This window comes from Aspergillus candidus (assembly GCF_002847045.1).
Source record: "Aspergillus candidus strain CBS 102.13 unplaced genomic scaffold BDW47scaffold_48, whole genome shotgun sequence".
Classification (NCBI taxonomy): Eukaryota; Fungi; Ascomycota; class Eurotiomycetes; order Eurotiales; family Aspergillaceae; genus Aspergillus; species Aspergillus candidus.
The window spans coordinates 159,992-175,219 of NW_020194053.1; the positions used below are offsets into that span (position 1 = coordinate 159,992).

At 49.0% G+C, this 15,228-nt stretch overlaps 6 protein-coding genes across 6 annotated transcripts; 4 read left to right on the plus strand and 2 right to left on the minus strand.

Moving 5' to 3' along the window:
- Window positions 1-11: 11 nt before the first annotated feature.
- Window positions 12-2,497, minus strand: BDW47DRAFT_110669 (glycerol-3-phosphate O-acyltransferase). The gene has a single exon (XM_024813776.1). The coding sequence runs from the start codon at window positions 2,455-2,457 to the stop codon at window positions 379-381; it is 2,079 nt and encodes a 692-aa protein (XP_024669354.1). The 5' UTR covers window positions 2,458-2,497; the 3' UTR covers window positions 12-378.
- Window positions 2,498-3,347: 850 nt separating this feature from the next.
- BDW47DRAFT_133552 (YbhB/YbcL family Raf kinase inhibitor-like protein) lies at window positions 3,348-4,342 on the plus strand (the record flags this gene model as incomplete). Its single annotated transcript, XM_024817862.1, has 3 exons — window positions 3,348-3,551; window positions 3,609-3,787; window positions 3,835-4,342. The coding sequence occupies 3 exons, from the start codon at window positions 3,348-3,350 to the stop codon at window positions 4,025-4,027; spliced, it is 576 nt and encodes a 191-aa protein (XP_024669355.1). The 3' UTR covers window positions 4,028-4,342.
- A 182-nt stretch (window positions 4,343-4,524) lies between these two features.
- Window positions 4,525-6,007, plus strand: BDW47DRAFT_119652 (uncharacterized protein; the record flags this gene model as incomplete). The annotated part of the gene is made up of 7 exons (XM_024815377.1): window positions 4,525-4,677; window positions 4,825-4,948; window positions 5,002-5,125; window positions 5,176-5,231; window positions 5,392-5,631; window positions 5,719-5,882; window positions 5,918-6,007. 7 exons carry the CDS (start codon window positions 4,525-4,527, stop codon window positions 6,005-6,007), a joined length of 951 nt encoding a protein of 316 aa, XP_024669356.1.
- A 1,979-nt stretch (window positions 6,008-7,986) lies between these two features.
- BDW47DRAFT_110673 (putative necrosis-inducing factor-domain-containing protein) lies at window positions 7,987-8,468 on the plus strand. Its single transcript, XM_024813777.1, has one exon. It carries the CDS (start codon window positions 8,021-8,023, stop codon window positions 8,459-8,461), a length of 441 nt encoding a protein of 146 aa, XP_024669357.1. The 5' UTR covers window positions 7,987-8,020; the 3' UTR covers window positions 8,462-8,468.
- A 2,826-nt stretch (window positions 8,469-11,294) lies between these two features.
- On the plus strand, window positions 11,295-12,397 carry BDW47DRAFT_133554 (sterol desaturase family protein; the record flags this gene model as incomplete). Its single annotated transcript, XM_024817863.1, has 1 exon — window positions 11,295-12,397. Exon 1 carries the CDS (start codon window positions 11,348-11,350, stop codon window positions 12,395-12,397), a length of 1,050 nt encoding a protein of 349 aa, XP_024669358.1. The 5' UTR covers window positions 11,295-11,347.
- Window positions 12,398-12,734: 337 nt separating this feature from the next.
- BDW47DRAFT_110674 (UPF0187-domain-containing protein) lies at window positions 12,735-15,111 on the minus strand. The gene is made up of 7 exons (XM_024813778.1): window positions 14,637-15,111; window positions 14,437-14,584; window positions 14,302-14,386; window positions 14,129-14,254; window positions 13,731-14,080; window positions 13,480-13,653; window positions 12,735-13,426 (listed from the first exon to the last, which is right to left on the minus strand). Exons 1-7 carry the CDS (start codon window positions 14,910-14,912, stop codon window positions 13,068-13,070), a joined length of 1,518 nt encoding a protein of 505 aa, XP_024669359.1. The 5' UTR covers window positions 14,913-15,111; the 3' UTR covers window positions 12,735-13,067.
- Between the last annotated feature and the right edge of the window lie 117 nt (window positions 15,112-15,228).

Here is a 15,228-nt window from a genome sequence, read left to right on the forward strand (position 1 = left end):
GATGGACTAAAGAGAGCTTCCGGATTCGGTGTCCTGGTAGGATTTCGCAGGCCTCGTAAATGTCCATTTGTGATCGAGCACCCGGATTAGACTAAGCTGCCGTTGATCCGCTTCTGGAGTAGATCGTCTCTTATCGAGTAATTCTGCGAACTCGACCCGGATTTAGGGCAATCCGGTTGCGGAAAAGACCCTCTTGTCCCAGCGTGCGATCAAATCCGGGGCGCCAATCTTTCTAGTAGCAATGCATTGGCCATGAAAACCGCTATATACGCTCCTCGGTCATAATTCATACATAACTTGCTTAACGCTGGAAAGGCCACCAATACCCGCCCCGAGCTTCTGTCACCTATCATACAACAACCCCTACTGACTGCATCGTCACCGGTCTTTCTTCTCCTCCGTCGCGGGCGCATCTTCATCCATCAAGTCACTCTGTCGCCGACGTCGCCCGCGATCTTGCATCGAGTCCCGGATCTTCCGGTTCACCTCCCCTAGATCCTCCGGTGATCCGATAGTCAGCGGTTTGAGGAGGTCGCCGAACCCCCGCGGGCGCGAGTCACCCTCAGTGCCTCGGCTTTCACTCCGGTTGCGACTCGGCGGGGACGTAGACGGCATGCTCTTCAGATTGGACTGGTAGGCGTCGTCGTGGAACGATCCGTGCGTGATCAGCTTTTCCGATTCGAAATCTGGGAAGATCTCCGGAGCCAGGGTGTCAACGGTATGCACCACCTGGGCGGACAGTGCCTGGCGCTCCGCTCGTAGTCGTACCAAGGAAGTTGACGAAATAGGACTCAGTGCCACCAGAAGTGGGGGTAATGACTTGAGCACATCGCCACCCTTTTCTCCAATTCGTAGCCCGGCAAACGAGACAGCGACCATGAGACCGGCAAAGAAGACAGCGAAAGCCCAGAGGGGGACCGCATCGGGGATGTAGACCCGGGCGTTCATCCACCAGGGCACTGTCGTAACAAGATACCGCTCGGCACGGCAGTATTGAAGCCACACGGTCGCCACGGCGGTGTACCAGATATAGAGGGCCGGGGCCAAGCCCATGGCGACAAGGATCTTCCAGGTCCCCACCACATCTCTCCCCTGCAGCTTGACGACCGATCCCGCCAGTGCCGCTCTTTGTTTCTTCACCGAGATGACTTTCGCCGTGACAAACACGGGCCAAAACAATGCGACGGAGGGCAAACTCCCGACGGCGAGGACCAGAATTTCTCCGACACGGTAGATTAACGTCGCCAGAATCGCCCACCAGTGTCGGTGGGCATCTCCCCATTCCACCTGGTGGTCACGAATCCCCAGAGCGCGGAGCCGCCGGTTGTATGAGGCGATGGCTTTTTTCAGCTGGACGACTTGCGGTTCATCCTGGAACTGGGTGTACCCCTTGAGTAGCCGCCGGTTCAACTCGACAACGATCGGCAGCGGTAACTTCATCCGCAGGGGCCGATAAAGTCGCCGGGTGGCCTGGATCACCATCAACGTCTCGGGGTCCGGGGCCTGTTGGGTCACCGTGCCCAGGGCCTTCTCGATGGTCTCCAGCAAAGAGCCCACGGCGTCGCGCTTTGCTTTGCCGCCGGCCTGGAAGGCGGAAATTTGATCGGGATGTACCTGCACCGGGTTCCCAAACTCGACGACGGCCCTCGACCGGAACTTGTTTGGATGGAAATAATTCATTCCGCAGGGGATGATCGACAGGCCGCAGGTGGGATCCCGTGCCAGCGCCCCCAATGCCATGATGGACACACCGGCTTTCAGCGGTAACAGGTTCGGCCTATCATGGCTACCGCCTTCGGGGAAAATGCCAATGCAGCCGCCGGCCAGCAGCTCCTGATACACCGCATCAAACATGCGATTCTGGTCGATGTGCGGGGCTACCTTGAAAGTCGTCCCCGTCCGCAGGGCATCCCGCAGCGGGTGGTCCTCGGGAAATTCCTTGAATGGTTTCCGCAGTCGCAACTCGTCGGGTCCCAGGATCTCGGCAATGGGCCGCTGTTCCGGACTGGTGCGCCCAACGCGGGGCAGGATGATCGCCCCGCCTGGCATGAACTTCTCCGTGGTGAAGTCGGTACCGCGACCGCGTACCAGCGTCGGATCACCTTCGGGATCAGGCAGATAGATCTGGCCCTCCGCTGAGGTGACTTTGTCCATGGCGCGCACCACGGGCAGGGCGCCCATGCAACCGGCCATCGTGCCGATATACGGCTCGTTCATAGACTTCTCGGCAATCAGGAAAGAGCTGCGACGGGAGGCCGATTCTTTCAAGATGCGCATCAGTAGGATCGAGTCGACAAATTGGTTGGCATGGGGGGCGGCCACGATAATGACGGGCCCGCGCCGGGGCACGCGCCATGCTCCACGGGAATAGACTTCACGAAAGAAAATGTCGAGACAAAAAGTGAAGACCCAGACACCCAGGTCATAGACCCAGGGAATCATATATCTTCGGGCCATTGAAAGTGGTGAGTGACCAGTGGGACTGACAACCGACGTTGTTGCCAGAAAAGGCGACCGTGGGGAGACTTGACAGGATTGAAACGGTCAGCAGAGAAAGAGGGGAATATCAACAGATCCCGATCCGGTCGGGCCGATGGGTATTGGAACGGTACGGTTTCCCCTTATGGCGCCGGGGTGTATGGGTATTCTTGGTATGGTATGTAATGTTCCACGCCATTGCATCGGCCTCGTGCTGGATTTCCGTGAGCAATTCCGCCCTCAATTGGATTGTTTGGCCTGAGGTAGAGCTCAGAAAAAGTAGGGCTTCCCCTTTTCTTGTCATCTTCAGCATTCGGGTTGATCTTGAAGTATGGTTAAGACAGTTGTCTTTGTGATCACGTGAGTGGATTTCTGGATGGCATGTGAAGATATATATCGCCAGGACGACCGAGTACTAGATCACGGAGTGGTCTGAGACCACTCAAATCCATCTCTTGGGATTTCCGTTGCAATAGAACAATCCTGCTAAACCCATATAACCTAGTCAGTGTGTGAAAAGTGCTATGGATTGGTTGTTGGACAGTAAACAATGGTTTTTAATCCTTTGAAAAAGACACAACAAACATAAAAAACATTCTGTATCATCTCCCACGATGACTTGACTTGGCCCATTTGTGGTCTTGGCTCTCACGCCACTATGCCTCGATACATGGACCACGAAGTTCTCCAGGGCTCCCTAGATTATCATTGATAATTCTACCCCTTGACCATGGCTGCTCGGGACGGCGAAGAAACGGACTTGGCGTGGACATTTTTCCACCAGTCGGGGATCGCAACGAGCCAGCGCATTGGTATATAAAGACCTGCCTGCCGGCTAGGGTTGCAATCAAGAATGGCTACCACTCACCATGTCTCTCACCTCTCTCCATCAGGAATTGTCTGCATCGTTGCTTCAGGCCGGGTTGCTAGAGCAGTCCGCCCCTCTCATCCCCCCCCATTTTAGTCCGGCCACGCGCCTTGACGTGTCATTTGACTCCAAGGCTGTTCACCTGGGAAATGTTTTTCGGGCCAGTGAATGCAAGTTTCCTCCTGTAGTGTCATTTGCTCCTGAGGTGTGTACCTGGATCCAATCCGAAGCAATGCCAAATTCCAATTCAGCCATATTCTAGGAGAATGCGCCATCCCGACTTTATACTCTTCTCCTGGTCGACCCTGATGCTCCAACCCCCGAAGATCCCAAATTTGCCTACTGGAGACATTGGGTGGTGTCGGGCTTGCAGCCCTCACCTGCTGACAATCAATCGTCCACTGTCCTGACTGAATATCTGGGGCCCGGCCCCAAAGATGAGTAAGTGTTGCTGGCTGACGCCTCGGACCGCGCCCTAACTCAGGCAGGTCCAATCCCCATCGCTATCTCTTTTTGCTTTTTCGAGAACCTACGGCATTTGCACCACGCAAAGAGGATGTAGGAGGGGAAGAGTTCGTGCAGCGGCGATCCTTTCCTGCCGCCAAGTGGGTAGAAAAACATGGCTTGGAGCTGGTGGGCGTCAATTGGATGCGAGGGGTTGGTGATGGCTGGTCTGGGTAAATGCAACGGCCAACAAAATTCTACCCCCGGGAGTCCTAGGACACAGGAGGAAGCTCTAGCACGATTTCGCGATTGGTTTTTGTCTACCGTGCCCGGAATCGTCATGAAAGTCGTGGATCTGATTTTGGGACTGGGTGTTTTGGAAGGTGTGCTACTGTGATAAATCAATATGCAAGCTGGCACATGGTGGTTTTCGCCACAATCGGTCGCATCTATAGAGGGTTCTGTAGCATAGGGCATTGCCATTGGTTGACATGCAGGTTGCTTGAGAGTGACTACACAAAATGGCCATTGAACTCTGATATACTATCAAACAATTCGCCAGGGCGTTGTTTCATTGTTTCTCTGGAATACTACCCTACATACCGTGGAAACCAAGCCGAAAGTGGGTCAAGCAATCAAAGATATTGCCATACACATCTACATCTTTCCTATCATGACCAGATCCTCATTGGAACGTAGAACTTTTGTTTTCTCCCAAAGTTAGCCGACTCATCATGACACACATACAGAGTGTATGCATTGACGTGGACCAGCTGGCCGTGAGCTTGAATCTGCCGGACCAAGTTCCAGCATTCCTGCAGCAAATCTCCTGCCATAGAAAGGACTACATCACCCAGAGCCTCCGATCCCGTATAGAGTTGCTCGAGGTCAGCCGTGCTTGACGTATGCCCTGGAGACTCCACGCGTAGCCATCGCCTGACATTGTTGGTCTGAGGTGCGCCACTTCCTCCTCGCGTTACCAAATGCCTTGTAGTACATAATAGCCAGCTGATTTCTGTGGGTCATGATTGCAGTCCACCAGTTACGCGGCGATCGAAAATGCCGTCGCTTTGAAGCTCTCCCCTGTTCTCGCCAAGAATGACAGTCCCAATTCGGTTAAAGAGCTCGCAGAGGCTACGACAAAACTATCCTTGCTCGGTAAGTCAGCATCGCCGTACCATGGGTGATGTAGAAGCTAACCAGGAGAACAGGCCGCTTGATGAAACATCTGGCTGAAATGGGTGTCATTACTGAAACAGGCCCGGTCCAGTATCACGCGAATGGACTCTCGACGGTTTTAGCCGTGGAGCGGTTCAGTGGCGCATTCTCTCCCATGTGAGCCTGCCGCGGACACAACGTAATCCCATTCAATACATCAATTCTAGGACACGTCGGTGTACTAAAGGCATCATGGCTCTTCCATTTTTGAAGAAAAATAACCGTCGCAATCCAACCAGCCCAACAGCCACGACATGCTAGCTGGATATACGGAACCAACGTGGTGCGCTTTAGACACGTATAGTAGGGGCTCTAAACGGCTAAGCAATTCAATAATCATATGTAGAGGTACGCTCAGGGCTGGGGCCAATGTATGGATGCAGACTTCTATCCTAGGCAACAGAGACTAATTCAGAAAGCGGGAATTGAAAAAGAGGATGCCCTGCTGGTAGATACGGACGGAAGATTCAGACACGACCTAGCCGATTTCCGCCACAAATGGCTCGTTGTTACCGGGCGATTGGTGCTGCAGGACCTGTATGAAGTTGTCTGCTCTGCCAAGGGTCTGGATCTGTCGATTGAAGTCATGGCGCACAATTTCTTCCAGCCACAACCGATCAACGGTATGCTCAACACAGCCACTCAGGCCACGCGTGCCTCTCTCTGGGTAGTAATTATGGAGTCTAATACCATCTCACCGGGTACCCGAGCCTACTATATGCACTCGACTCTTTACGACTGGCTGGACAATCTTTGCCACAAGGTCCTGGACAATGTGGTGTCGGCCATGGAGCCGGGGTACAGCAAAAGGTTGTTGAAGGAGAATGTGATGCAGGAGACTGGCGCCTATTGGGAGACTACCAAATTGGATTTGGTTATGATGCAGATCGGTCAGATGAGCGCACAGAGAGTCAGTGGTATGGCCTGATAGAGTCACTTGGCTTGAGAATTGTTAAAATCTGGACGGCGAAACCAGGCGTCGGGAGTGTGTTTGAGTGAAAGTTGGCCTGACCTGTGAAAATCTCAAAATCAGTAAATTACTGTCTACTAGAGAATTTCCTGACAGCTCCCTTTGTGACGAAATATCCTTTCGTTATTAACAGCTTTCATTTCTTGACAGGAAGGGTCTGGTAGTTATCATGGCGACCATCCGTGCCCGGACACAGTGATAGATTGGGCGCCCGCATCGGCAGTCAAGCCTGTTCTATTCATGGACAACCATCCGTCTCTCATGGTGACTATCCTAGCGAGAATCACCCAGCATTATCATTTTACTGTCAACTCAAGCCATGCCAGCAACCTTTTCTGGTTAATATGCTGTAGAAAAGTACCAACCTACCAATGTTGAGCGGCGTTGGCGATGTATCAGTGACGGGGAGAACCTAGTATTGAGGACGTTGTCCCCTTAATCCGACTTCATGGGCAGCTTACGTCGTGTTCACCATTTCCGTGCTCACGGGAAAGGATAATGTCAGGTGACCAGTGTGGTGCCTGGCCCAGGTCGCAGATAGATCTTTTTAGGTATTCTAGATAGCGATAATCATTACCAAATATAAGTTGCAAAAAGGGCCCCGAAAAATGGCGCCTCGCAGGCACAATTACGCTTGGGCAATAGTCAGTTCGATCAGATGACTACTATTTACATCTCCCCTGTTAGTGTTTATGGTGGTGGTTGCATTACACATTATCATGGGAATTAGGTTCAAATGAATCAGCCATCAACTGCTCTGCACATTCTTTGTGTACCAGGGTTATCACAATATAGACTTTACAGGATGATATTGGCATAATACTCACAGCGAATCATTTTCTCTTACCCCTGCGTTCAAGACTGTAGGATTCCGGTGAGACAGGACGCAGTTGTTACTGCTTATTAGTAGTGCTTATAATGAGGAATGCTCCATGAATCCTCATACTTTCTCCATTAGTAGGGCATTTTAGCCCCAAACATACCCCACAGATCTACAGTCTATCTCATTCGGGACATGTAAACGATCATTGAATAGTACAGAATTGTAGCACCGGCATATCTGTACATGGTACTGGACAGTCGAATAAAAGGCGGCGTGGTGGCTGAGTTGGCAGGTCACCTGGTTGACTCCAAAGAGATCTCTGGTTAGTAAGGAGTCTAACCCAGACCTATGATAAAAAGTAGCAGGTTCAATTCCCGCTGCTGTTATAAATAGCCAAGTTATCAAAGAGATAGAGATTATCTATAACATCATTCTAAATTAGTGGTCTCTCATTTATTCTTCACATTATGTACAAGAATATGAGAGTGCCTGGGATTTTAACAGTTTTCTCTTAGACTAGAAGCTAGTTATAAAGTTTAATTAAGTATCCATAGAAAAATCCGGCATTTGCTCCTCTATTTCTAAAAGAATAATATATGTTGGATATCAATAGTTTCAAGCCCTAAACACTCGCCAATTGGTGTTTTTGGTCTAGTGGCAAGGAATGAGAGTTCTACAATATATTATATAACTAGATAAGATACAAGCTGACTAGTCCTACTAGAGCCCTCCAGCCGTTGATAAAACTTGTAAAGATCAACCAGATATAACCAAGTATAATGCTTTACACACAGACAGTTGAATAAATTTATTCCAGTTGAACAATCATTAGCAAGAACAGGATGCTCTGTTCTCAATTTCCTCCCTGTTTCCAGAATAAGCTCACACACAGTCTTGGCATTTATACCAGATTCAAAAGTAATTAATTTGTCACTCATATTCATCAAGCAGCTGGTAGAAGTTTAGCATCAAGTGACCAAGTGCTGCTAGGTCTGATGCCCACGCCCTTCCATAGTCCGATAAGCCCTAACGACTCGCGATTTTAGAGATCTACATACCCAAACCTTGATTTGTGTAAGTATAGGAGCCTAGGGGGCACTGGGAAATGGGGTATATAAATTCCCGTGACCTTCCTGAGAAATAGAGTACATCTAACCACGACCACAAACTTCTCAATATCCATAGCCCTTCCATTGGCAACTCTGCCATTCCTGATACAATGCACCTTTTTACTACAATCTCCTGTGCCTTTCTTCTCACCGCAGCTTATGCTCACCCTCAACTCGACAAGCGCGGTCTCAATGTTGTATGCGAAGTCGATGCCCACGATTATGATAATGAAACTAGTGGGGCTTCTCCACTCATAAGCGACTGCGAGATCATGAAGAACAACATCAAGGGTGGAGGGGACTGGAAAGTCTACCCCGACGGCCGTCACCATCAGCTCATCCAGGCTGGAACATGTGCTTTTGGGGTGGAAGGCCAGGGTATCAACTCTGCTCGATTCAGGATTGGTAATGGTGATATCTACAACATGATCACCAATTCGATACGAGACTTTGGTAAGGATGGCAAAGTTGGTGCATCAGGAATCATTGGATGTGGACTACAGGGAGCCGAAGGTGCTATTGATGTGAAATGGAATATTCTTCACAACTAGAGCAAGTGACTATGTACGGAGTAGTACACAAAAGGTCACATAACTAGACCCAGTGGTTGGCTTGGGTTTTAATACTTTCTGTTCCTAGTGTTGATTGTGTATATTGTCTCCAATGTATACCTGGCTCTGTGGAGGGTCTGCAATGTTTTCGTTTCTTTATCTATGCACACTACCATAGGGATATCTTCCTTGTCCAATTATTATACAAGCGCCATGTGCTTGAATAATCTCTTGTTTGAATTAAATAGTGTACATTTAGTATTTTTGCAACTTTCAAGCCTGTTGTTATAAGCCATCTAGGTCCTTATTCCTTTCCAGGTCTTGTCAACCTAATCAGTTCCACTGATATTTATCCAGTCATTTTATATCTAAGCTCTTCAGATATCCAGGAATTGACTTAAATACTGGATAATATCCTGGCATGTTCGTCAGCATGAAAAGTATTGTCCCACTTCCTGATAGTAAGTCACACAGACTTCACTATACCTTTTACTACAAGTCTAATGGGCAGAATGTGCTGGCCATGGTTATATTAGCTGCTTCTTATGGATCTCCCCTTTATGATTGGTCGTTTTCGAATGATGCCACCTATTGGCCCTTCTCTATCTTCATCAGAGATACATGTGATGGAAGTACTTTAAATTCTAATCAGTATCAATATCGCGTGATGTATATAAAAGAGTGTGGAAAATGTAGTCATTGAAAGACCCCAACAGTGCCCAGAGAAACCAGAAAGAATGGTATATATGGTTAAGTTATAAGTTCAGGATGATACTAGTAGTGAATGAAGTTGATTCCCGACCAGAACAAGACTTTCAATATCATTACAAAAGTCAGCCACCAGTACTAATCCAACATGTCTCAAAGCCGTACAAAGTAGTGTTAATATCTGTCACATGTTTCTAGCACCGAATTAAAACCCACCAATGTTCCATTACAATGGGAATGACAAACATTGGTCTAACATCATTGATGCTCTCCAACAAAAGTCTTGTTCATGGATGAATCCCATACCGTATCTCCTTCAAAACAAATATGCAAACAGATACGGAACTGACTTTAGGGTCTTTATTAGGGTAGCCAGGGGCTGTGTGAGAATATATACCCTCGAGATAGCAAACCTGTTCAAGATACCAGTTAGAATAAGCCCGATATTAAACACAGGTCAGCATTCTGACATACTGGTTAAGGGATTATGAGCCCTTCTTTTTTTGAGAGATCATGAGTTTGGCTCTCACCCACCTCAGAAAGACCTACTTTGCAAACCAGTACCCGAAAAGATCAGTGTCAGTGCCAGACCTAGAAACCAAGTCATCTAAAATAGGCCAAAGCATATGATACTAGAGCTAAGAATAGCGAATGTTTCGATCCTCATGTCTACTAAATAAAGGTTGAGGGGTGTGTGCCAGGGATAGCTAAGAAAAACTACTATCTATGTTTACGACTCGTCGGCTTGACTGGATGAGAGGAATTTGTGCAGTACTAGCAACACATCTCATGGGGTCCAATGTCTAGCATTCTAGCAATGTAAAATAACTTCCATTTGAAGCGCCAAGAAAAGGCTTTTGCTTTGCCTATATATTTCAACAGCCCAGTATTGACATGCTATCACAAGGACCGTGAGAGGATGCCATTTCATTGCTGCCCAGTGAAAATTACCCGACACTTGCTACATGTGGATTCCATGATGGATTTATGACGCACCACCGTTATACAAGCCGTGTCATCCGATTCAGTGCTATCCACTCATCACCAGCTTCCAGATTACCGATTATGTTTGAAAATATACATCTTCGAGACGCCATGGAGAACAGCACTCAATCATGAGACTTGGCATAGTAGGACCATCATTCCGTCGGACAGCAGTCCATGAACCGTGGATTTCGTTTTGTGCCTATCGCAGAGAATACTCAATAAAGTAACCTTTGCACATCGTCCACTAACATCATGGAGAGTGGGGCCCTCACGATAATGTGGGGCGAGCTAAGTGATTTAACATGGGCTCTTGCGGGTGATCATTGCGATTCAGCAAATCTTCGACTTGGGTCCTTGAGCATGATTGTCTGATCTGTGACGGGGATGGATGGGTTCAGCGTCTGGAGGGGTACTAGATGCACTACAAACCATTGATATAGGGTTCATTGGTTGGCTTTCGACTGTTTCAAGGTCAATTGCATCCTTCTTCAGTATAATGAAGCCGTACGATGATAGAGCATACGTGGCTACCGGTCTGCAGACAACATACGCGGCTCTCTAATATCTTTAGCTCTATATTAATGTCGACAAACATGTAGAGGTGGCCGGGAACGATGCATCCACCGGGATTATGAACATCTTGCACTAGACCAGGCCGCGAAATCCTATTTCACACTCTAGGCATCGGATAATGATGTTCCGACCTCTTGAATAGGCTCGACGGGACAGAGATTGGAAGGAGCGGCTGCAGGTCCCCAGTCAATGTACTGGTAGAAAGATGGAAGGAATGTCTGTGTACTTCGTCATTCCCCTTAGAGATTTCTATATATGACGTCTCTGTATGCCGATTGATGCTCGGAACTACTTCCTCATTAAGCTTTCAAGTTGTAGAAACAACCTAGTAAAACCTTGCTATTAAAGCGTTGGGGTAGGCAATCCCCATGTTATTCGTTATCGGTGCTTCGAATGAATCAAAACCCCACAGATCCACACCTCGGTTCCAAATAGACCCAAGCGTCAAAACCCATGTCTTCACGTGGGGTAGCCTGATATATGGCTCTTAAATGGCGGGGTACCGAGCCTAAGGTGGCCTCTCGAATCAATATTCGATGGAACATAATTTCGCACTATTATCTCAATATTCTACTCTATCTCTGCTTTTCCCGACATTTTGAACTCCCTCCTCCAAGAATGGCCTCCGTCGTTCGCAATCCAAAGGATTCGATGAAGTCTACCTGGCGGTCATGGGATCGAGCCCAATGGACCCGTTGGCACTGGCTTATTGAGGTGTTGAACATCCATCATTTGGATCTGGATAAAGATTACCCTGTGCACCAGAAGACCGACAAGGTACCCGACGCACCGGAACTGCAGTTTCATATTTGGGTCCTCGGCCATGCCAGTATCCCTCTCATCCTACAGCAGCTCTACATATATTACTACGGACAAAACCTTGCGCCTTGGATTGCCTACATATTCTACAGCTTGGCGCTAGAAGCGAATGCTGTCCATGAAGTACACGTCCTCCGCCATGTGGGACATCAGATAGGGTTCTTGGATGGCGATAAACATCCCAGAGATGGGGTGCCTGATGTTGGGGTTTGGACTACCGCACAGTCCCTGTTGTCGGTTATTATACTCCGTCCAATGTTCTCGGTTTTTCTAGCCTATGATGTCAACAAAGCCCCATCGTCAATCCCATGGGTGTGGCTGTTCTTTGAAACAGGTGTATATGCGGCCGTTCTCGACTTTTGGTACTACGGCTTTCACCGTTCCATGCATGAATCAGAGTCGCTTTGGAAATACCATCGCACACACCATCTTACCAAGCATCCCAACCCTCTTCTGACGGCATATGCCGATTCGGTCCAGGAATTCTTCGACATTGTTGGAATTCCCTTGATGGCATATGGCACAATGAAATTGATGGGATTCCCCATGGGCTTTTACGAGTGGTGGATATGCCAGCAATATGTTGTGTTCACGGAGGTGCTAGGTCATAGCGGTCTGCGTATGCAGGCAACAGCAGTGAACCCGTGGACCTGGCTGTTGAAGTTGTGTGGGATGGAGTTGATGCTCGAGGACCATGATCTTCACCATCGCAGAGGCTGGAAATCCAGCTACAACTATGGCAAACAGACCCGTATCTGGGATTGCCTGTTCGGAACAACTTTACCTCGCGTGGAGACACATAAGGACAACATTGATTATGTGAACACTGCTAAAATCCCGTTGATCTGAGTGGGGAAATATGGGGTTGTGTACATAGGTTATTTGTACTTTCCTTAGAACTAGGAACGATATCTATTGTATCCCAATATATGCTGGATATGCCATTACTTCAGCGTGTACATACGGCATTTCTCTGGGTGTTAGCCATATTGAACTGACTTACAAGATGTTATAAGAGAATAACAGAAAAATACCATGGAGGTTTTTGATCATGATAGTATTTCTCTCCACGATCATATTGTATTTTTTTTTTGGGCTTCTTTTCTTTTCTTTTCTCTTTTTTTCGTACTTTATCCACTTATGCTTCTTATACACAAAACCGACTAGTGCCACATGTTCCAATCTATAATCGGGCAACATCGTGCTGGGGCCTCACCAGTAACAAAGGAAAAGGGGATGATTAATGAGAGACGGGTGCACACAGTGCCCGGTGACACAACCAAAGAAAAATGAAAACAAGACAATGGCGACGCAAGAAAGGCAAAACCAGAATAACAAAGGGGGAATGGAAGTGAATATGAGAGAGAACAGGGAAATGCAAATAAAAGGTAGAAAAACTGTTCAAACCAAGCTCAATGAATAACAACCAAAAAAAGGAGTAAAAACCGGAAGTGTCCGCGGAAAGACTTTACGAAAAAAAGTGGGTCCAGGATATATGCGACCCCTTGTAAAACTCGGCTCACGGATACAACGATAGACGACTTCCCATGGCGCTGGGGCTGGGACTACCGAAGATGGTCGATGCGCTGGGGGTAAGAGGAGGCGCGGCCACCCTGGTTCGCAGCACGGATCGGATCTCCTTGGCACTCCGTTCCTTCCACTCGGGATATCCGGCAGTGCTTTGGGGAAATAGTACCATGTTTTCATCGCGAGCGCCGAAACTCCGAGCGATTGGCGGAGGCGTGGCGGTGATCATATCCAGCTCCTGGGAGATGCGTCGACAATAGGTGTCCAGGGGCAGGTCATTGACGTCGTCACCGAACGGGTTTTCGATTTCGCGACCGATGGCGGAAAGGCCTAGGATGATATATGCGGCCGCTGTGGAATAAGATTAGAGGTTGGTGGGTACGCCATGGGGGAGGGGGCAATACCAATCGAGCCAGGGATGGTCACCCAGGAGAGGGTGTCGAAAAGCTGGAACGGAAGCACCAAGACATAGATCCAAGTGATTTGGGCAATGGAGATGGCATATGCCGCTGGCATGGGCGTGTCGAGCACTCGTTCCGCACCGGTGACGACTTCGTTGAGTGTGGCCAGGCAGTTGACTGCATTTAGTGAGCAAGGGGTCTCAAATCGCTCGGTGGGGAGCGATCAAAATGAACAATGCCAAAGCTGGACATACCGGCCTGCGTCTGATGCACATTATATTTGAGGGCATCGGTCTCAATCCACTGGTTAATATAGGCAGACAGATGATTGAGAATCTCCAGAGGAAGGTGGCCCAGGGGCTTCTTTGATCGCTTGACATGCTTTCGGGGATCGGATTCTGCGATGGACAATGACAAGGTTTCACCAGCAGATTTCCAGAAGGATTTTTTGGCCGGATCCAACCGTTGGCGGTCATGGGCATCTTTGGCGAAGGTATCGAGATGACTCACCAAACCTACCAGATCATCGTATGCGACATCCGGTTCGAAGCGAAGTTTGTGTTTGAGGGCGACCGCAAATGCCAGAATCAAGTTCATGGCCGATCTGATGGAGTCAGGCACAACGAAATTGAATCATCAACAGCAGACATACAGTTTATCCAAGACGTCCTCCTTGCCCTCTTCTCCTTCGCGCTCCAACGTGCACATCCAGATGGTGCGGGCCAGATTCCGAGAGGCTTGGTGAAGCATTGCCCAGTACCGACGTCCATCGGCCCATCTACTTCGTTAGCGAGCCAGTCCCCAGAGTGGCGGCATGAGGCGTACCTTTCATAAGCCCTGGTACTTTGGAATGACAATGCCAAGCCAACAACAAGACCAGTTACGGTGAGCAAGATGTTGTCAATCCCGACTCCACCACGGTCAGCTATACTTCTATTGATGAGGGGCTGAGTGTCTCACGATCATATATGTATTTGGACACGACTGTTACCACCGTCGACCAAACCGCCACAAAGGTCAGGGGGATGATGAGCTTCGGCAGCACACTACCGTGCATTCTAAGGAACACCGGCCATTTGGTGTGCTTGTCTAGGTCGCGAGGGCCATGCTGGCACGGCCGTCAGCAGAGGAATGGTATGAGGATCAAGGTGCGCACATACAAAATACCGAACCAAGTCGGTGCTACCCTGTCGTTTCAGCGTGGGTTGGCCATCGTGAGAGTTGGCACGGCTGTCCAGTAAGGTTGGCCGAGGCGATGGACCGCGGGCGGGCGACAGGGGATCAGAGGTCGGGTGGGCTTCCAAATCGTAATGGATCCTAGGGGCGGCTTCGGAACGTATGTGTGGCAGGGCGATCACTGGTGTTGATGGAGAGGGTGTTGTCATACAAGCAGCGGGTGCTGCAGGTGGACTAACAATGGGGAGCAAGGGCACCATTCAGGCGCTGGACAGAACGGCGCACTCTGGCGGGGGAAAGGGGGCGAGGATAAGCGAGCGAATATAAATGAGCGTGGGAACCAAACGGCTTGCGAGATGCTGATCAAAGAGTGACTGTTGGACTGAGTCCAAGGACGATCAAGTATAGAGTCCTAGGTAGTAAATCAAGAAACGAATGACTGGTAGAGCTAAGGCTGGAGAACAACGGGCATGGAGAGGGGTACTAGAAAATATATGACTCTTGAATTCACCACCGAGAATGCTAGCAGGAATAATGCCTCTTCCGCCCGGTTATTTTGTGGGTAGCAGTGGACCA